Source organism: Capsicum annuum, unplaced genomic scaffold, assembly GCF_002878395.1.
Source record: "Capsicum annuum cultivar UCD-10X-F1 unplaced genomic scaffold, UCD10Xv1.1 ctg3154, whole genome shotgun sequence".
In the NCBI taxonomy this organism is placed as follows: Eukaryota; Viridiplantae; Streptophyta; class Magnoliopsida; order Solanales; family Solanaceae; genus Capsicum; species Capsicum annuum.
The window spans coordinates 8,603-14,666 of NW_025838185.1; the positions used below are offsets into that span (position 1 = coordinate 8,603).

The 6,064-nt window shown below is 35.9% G+C and overlaps 1 protein-coding gene across 2 annotated transcripts; it reads right to left on the reverse strand.

Annotated features, from left to right (window-relative positions):
• Positions 1 to 379: 379 nt before the first annotated feature.
• LOC107868265 (LRR receptor-like serine/threonine-protein kinase EFR) lies at positions 380 to 4,240 on the reverse strand. Of its 2 annotated transcripts, XM_047402965.1 has the most exons (5): positions 3,665 to 3,803; positions 3,374 to 3,525; positions 3,082 to 3,297; positions 1,001 to 2,989; positions 380 to 912 (listed from the first exon to the last, which is right to left on the reverse strand). In XM_047402965.1, the coding sequence occupies exons 2-5, from the start codon at positions 3,510 to 3,512 to the stop codon at positions 788 to 790; spliced, it is 2,469 nt and encodes an 822-aa protein (XP_047258921.1). In that variant the 5' UTR covers positions 3,513 to 3,525; positions 3,665 to 3,803; the 3' UTR covers positions 380 to 787. The 2 variants fall into 2 exon arrangements, with proteins under 2 accessions (XP_047258921.1, XP_016570402.2); XM_016714916.2 differs by having other exon boundaries at positions 3,374 to 4,240.
• Positions 4,241 to 6,064: the final 1,824 nt, after the last annotated feature.

Below are 6,064 nucleotides of genomic sequence, written 5' to 3' on the forward strand. Positions count from 1 at the left end.
AAAATCTTGAAGAATGTTGCCTGATTTTCTGCTTCATTAGAGTTTCATATCGGTACTGTATTCAAAAAAGAATGTAAAAAGATAAATGCAAATTATATTTTTTCTTCACGTATCGTCATGTAAGCTTTTGGAGCAACATGACCTATAGGTCACGAGTTTGAGTAGTGGAATCACTGTCCCTGGGGGCGATATTTCTCCATATCCTGCATGAATGCAAGATGCTTCGTGCATTGAGCTGCCATTTTTTATGTATAGCATTATGACCTATAGAATTTTTTGTCATTGCCCGTTATGTATGTTGTCATGATGTTATATGTCCTGTTAGTGTTTCCAATGTAACACATTTATATTACTTGCCTATCTGTATTCATACAGTTGATTCCTCTAACAATTTAAAACAAATTCATTCCGCTTCAGTTTAGTGAGATTCATAGCAACCATCTACCATTTCTAAAACCAGAATCATGCACAAACCAAGTGTTAAAACAAAACAGCAATCCCAATGCTACAGCAACAACTTAGAAAAAAATTGAAACAAACAAGTGATTTGGAACAACAGATTCCAGCAACATGCTCAACATGAAAGAAGTTGAATATTGATCTTCTGCAGCATCCCTACAACATCTTTCATGTTAGTCCTTCTTACCGGAGATTCAGCACAACAATCTAATGCTACTTTCATAATTGATGCCACAACATCTAGCTCCTTCTGTAAGAGATTACCCTTTGGTGTTACCAAGTTGACGTCTACAATGTCCATTACTGATTCTGGGAGTGAATAACTCACCTATTGCTTCAAGCTAAGATCTCCCTCAAACTCAGTAGGCTTTCTCCTGGTAAACGTTTCCAGCAACATGACCCCATAACTATAGACGTCACACTTTGTTGATACTAGTCCATCCAGTCCATACTCTACAGTCAAACAATCCATTTAAAGATGCAATATACTTTCTAGGTGGGAAAAAAGGAAAGGAATAATCAGCAAAACTAAGAGACGTACCTGGCGCAATATACCCCAATGTTGCGAAGGTTTTAGTGTACAAATCACCCTGATCTTCACCAAGAAGTTTTGAAATGCCAAAGTCGCTGAGGTGTGCAACCATATATTCATCCAGCAAGACATTACTAGGCTTCACGTCGCAGTGAATCACAGGCAACGAGCACCCATGGTGAAGATACTCCAAAGCACATGCCACATCCATCATTATGCTTAGCCTCCGCCTGATGTCGAAGAAGTAGTTGTGCGAATACAAGTGCTTCTCAAGACTCCCATTAGGCATATAATCAAGAACTAAAGCCTTGAAATCAAGATTGGAACAACTAGTAATGACCTTTACGAGATTCCTGTGGCGAAGGCTACGTAAAACTTCACATTCCGAATCAAAACTCTTCAATGCCGCATCCAGTTGCAGGTTGAACACTTTAACTGCAATGATAGTTCCACTTCTGAGAACGCCTTGGTAAACTGAGCCAAAACTTCCGGAACCAATCAGATTACTCTCACTAAGCGCATTAGTTGCTCGGAGAATTTCATAGTATGAAATCCTTTCTATTGCTACAGTAGACAATGAATTAGCTTGCTGAGGAGCACTTTTACCTCTTCTATACCTTATCCATAGGAGCACAAAGGTCAAAGGAGGAAATACAACTGCAATTGAGAGCAAAAGAAAAAGTACCAGCATTTTTTCCCTATTTGATCTGTTCTTCGAGGAAGTGGGGCATGGCGGGACATTAAATCTTGAAGAACCACACAATGCTTCATTGTAGATGAAAAACTGACTCGAGAGCTTCTTGAAAGGACCCCCCGAGGGTATTTCACCGTACAATTGGTTGTCTGAAACATTGAAATACTTGAGGTATTGAAGTTTCACCAAAGACATGGGAATGATTCCAGATATATTATTGTGAGAAAGGTCTAGGAATTCCAAACCTACCATGTTGCTCATTGAGTCAGGTATAGCTCCTTGCAAATTGTTGTGTCTCAAAGAAAGATATGCCAAAGTTTGCAAGCCTGTAATTTCTCTAGGAATTTCATTTGAAAATTGATTCATCGACAGATCCATCTTTGTTACAGCCTTTAGATTTCCAATTTCTTGAGGTAAAGAACCTACCATGTTGTTTGATGATAAGTCATGAACCACTAGATCTTGAAGGTTCCCTAATCTTGGTGGTATATTGGAACTCAATTTATTGGAACTGAGATGTATCTCCCTAAGAGAAGTAACATTCCCCAAACAATGCGGAAGAGATCCTGAAAGTTGATTTTGACTGAAGTAAATAGCACCCAAATGCTGCAATTTACATATATGATCTCCAATAAATCCTGTAAATTTGTTGCTACTCAAGTTGATCCTCTGAAGGCCTCTCAAGTTGCCAATTGATGATGGAATCAATCCGACCAAGTTATTTCCAGAAAGATCAAGGTCTAATAAGCTGCTTAAGTTCCCAACTTCATTTGGAATTGGCCCTTCGATTTTGGAATTTTTTGCGTAAAGTTTTATGAAAGAAGTGGAAAGGTTTCCCATGGAGGATGGAAGCATGCCATTTAGAGGGTTTAAAGATAGATAAAGAGCTGTTAAATTTCGGTTATTGGTTAAGGAAGTCAGCAAGCTTAATGATGAGTCGCTGCGTAAATTGTTTCCCACCAAGTTTAGGATTTGTAGATGTGTCAAATATCCAAGTGATTTGGGAATCAAGCCAGTGAGTTTGTTGCGTGAAAGCTCAAGAATTGTATGTTTTGAACAATTGGAGAGAGAATGAGGTATAGTCCCAACAAGATTGGTAAAGGCCAGAAAAAGTCCTTCAATGTTGGGTAAGATAGAACACATGTTTGGTGAAAGGCTTCCTGATAGATTATTGTTTGAAAGAGAAATTACTCTAAGCCCTGATATGTTGAAGATGTCCATATCAAGTTGACAACTAAAACTATTAAATTCAAGATCAAGTATCTTCAACATCATGAGCTTGCTTATCTCTTCGGGTATTTCACCTGGCAACACATGATGAAAGATCGAATACAGTGAGTTTAAGCATTTGATGCAACCTAGCTTATCTTTATATGTATACCATTTGAATACGTACCTCTAAGATTATTTTCATTAAGCTGTAGTAGCTGCGTCTTGGTTAAGTTGCCAATCTCCCGTGGTAAATAACCCTTGAGATTATTCCTCGACAGTAACAAAATTTGCAGCGATGAAATATTGAAAATGGAGATTGGGACAGAGCCAGTAATCTTGTTACTCTCCATGCGTAAATCCACCAAATTAAGTAGATTTCCAATTTCTTGTGGAATTATCCCTGCAGTTAATATGTAATAAAAAAATTATGAAGTAATTAGATAAAATAGTACCAGCATTCATAAGATAAAACATACCTGTGAAATGGTTATATCCGAGATACAACTTCTGCAAGTTACTCAATCTACCAATTTCACTATATATTGGTCCATCAAACTCATTTACTGATAACGACAAAAGTTGAAGTTGTGAACAATTTGACAAGCTTGTAGGCATATGACCATGAATCCTGTTATAAGACAGATGAAGCTCTTTGAGTTTTGGGAAACCATTGCACAAACAATTGGGAAGATCTCCTGATAAGCTATTTTTTGTAAATGCAATGAATTCGATTCTAGAAATATTGAAAATTGTGAGAGGTATAGAACCCGTAAGTTGATTATCTTGTATGGACAAGACCTTCAGGTTGTGAAGATTGCCAATTCCATCTGGAATATCTCCTTGAAGTAAATTTCCAGAAAAATCAAAAATCTCCAACCTAGAGGCATTCCCAAACCAAGAAGGAACCTCCCCTATGAAGCTGTTGAAACTTAAATCAAGAAACTTAAGCCTGTGCAAGAGTGCAATTTCTTGGGGCAGATTTCCCTGGAAATTGTTGCTTCTCAAGTCAAGAGAAACAAGAAATGAGAGGTTTCCAAATTCATGGGGAATCCTGCCTTTAAGAGCCATGTTAGAAAGATTCAAGGACTTCACTCGTTGGTGACGAGAACCACAAGTGACTCCTGCCCAATGACAAACACAAATATTGGGAGACCAACTTTCATCCAAGAAGTGAAAGGGATCCGAAATAATTTGGGATTTTAAAGACAGAAGAGATAATTGATCAGTTGTAATGTTGGTATGAGCAGTGGCCGAACTAGCCATAACATAATGAAGCAATAAGAGTACTGTTAAGAGAAAAGAACTGAAAGGTTTCTCCATAAGTACAAATATGAATAGGAAAATAGTATGGCCAATAACTTGTGGTTTTGTGACTTTAAGTAGCAACGAGGTCTTCCTTTTGGTCTTCATATCAATAATACTAATACCACCAAATCAACCAAGTCTTGCACATTTCAATCAGAATTGTAAAATACGGTACAAAAATTCGTCTAATCAGCCAAAGACTTTGTGATGCTTAGCTGGAAATACACTTTTATAGATTTTTGAATACATTTTTATTTTTCAATAATTTTTGAATCTCCTTATTCAAAATCCTAGATCAGCCTGACAATGGGGCACGATGGGATTGAGGCCATTAGAATATATGGATTCTTACGCTAATCTCTCGAGTTAATCTATGCTATAAGAGGATCACAATTAAGTATGTATGGTATAGGTAAAAAATTATTGAGTTTCCATGAACACGTAAATTCTCTTCTAGTTTCATTTTTTTCGATGTTCGATATTTGTATTGAAGCCAAATTCCAAATATGTACCACGTGGTAAGACACATTTAATAGGAAGCACTTCCTGCCAATATATATATATATATATATATATATATATATATATTTATATCCGAGAGGCTGAATGAAAGATGGAGGAAACATATTAGTTTATCTCATCACAACCCTTGATGGTAATTAACTTTTACTTGCTTTAGAGATGTTTTTGTAATTTTTTTTCTTAAAAAGTACTACAAAACATTAATTTGTAATGGCTGTTACTATTATTCGACTCTTCAGTTACTTGGTTTTCTAAATTTTTTTATGGTTACGTGGGCCCTGTACCAGTAATTAGGGTTGAAAAATTATTCCTCTAGTTGATCAAAACTCCATGGACTTGTGCAAGACTGCAGATCAACCAAGTCTTGCTTTCATTTTCTCTACAACTGTGTGATGAAAAGCATAATGATATATCTACAATTCAAAAAATAAATGTCCTAAAATACTTGTTCAGTGGGGTATTTGCATTGAAACCGAGACTAATCTGAATTCATGCCATGCAAATTAACGGGGTTTCCACATCCAGCATGTTGACCTGAGACCTGTAATTTAAAAAGAACTCATACGATCCATCCCACCACAAATCTTGATGGTAATTTTTACTTGTTTTAGAAATGTTTTAATAAATTTTTATTATTATAAATTTCAGAACAATAATTTGTATTGGTTGTTGTCATTTGGCTCTTTAGTAAATTGGTTCCTAATTTATGTGGGTCTGGAAGATTTGACAAACTTGCAACCATATTCCAAAGATTTGTGTAAGACTGAATTATAGGAAAAAATGTCTAAACTTTATTCGTATTTAATTTCAGAAATCACAAATCTGAAGTTGTTAAAATCAAAACCAAAATGGGTGTACCTATAAATATATTTTAAAACTAGATTTATAAAGATTTGTAGCAGTGTCCAAATAAAATATCTGATAAAATTTTTGTCTTGCAACCTTAATTGTGGTGGAAAAACTGTTCTTCTAATTGCGTGGCAACCCTAACTGTGGTTAAAAACTATTCTTCTAATTGATCCAATCTCCAAAGGCTTTGTGCAAGACTGCAAGTCAACCAAGTCTTCCTATAAATAAATGTTCCTAATTGTTGAATTGTGAGCAATGAAATGTGACATCCGTTGTCTGGTGTTTTCATAAAGTTTGATGTATTAGAATTATACAAAGTAAATTTAACGATATAAGAAAAAAAGTTTGGACTTGCATTGTGCGTAGGGGTTGTGCCAAAAAGAAGTTGAATCCTGACTTTTCTTAGTGTCGCTATCCGATCCAGTTGATATTATTGGACGGAGTAGACTGTTGGAGAGTTTTTCTTTGGATCCAATTAGCTATTGTTCAAA

Excerpts from the sequence above, each read along its gene's own strand:
- LOC107868265 (XM_016714916.2), bottom strand. The coding sequence starts at position 4,217 with ATGGAGAAACCTTTCAGTTCTTTTCTCTTAACAGTACTCTTATTGCTT. Across the intron at positions 3,298-3,373 it reads CGGATATAACCATTTCACAG|GGATAATTCCACAAGAAATT; the intron begins GTATGTTTTATC and ends TATTAACTGCAG. Across the intron at positions 913-1,000 it reads ATTGGGGTATATTGCGCCAG|AGTATGGACTGGATGGACTA; the intron begins GTACGTCTCTTA and ends GTTTGACTGTAG.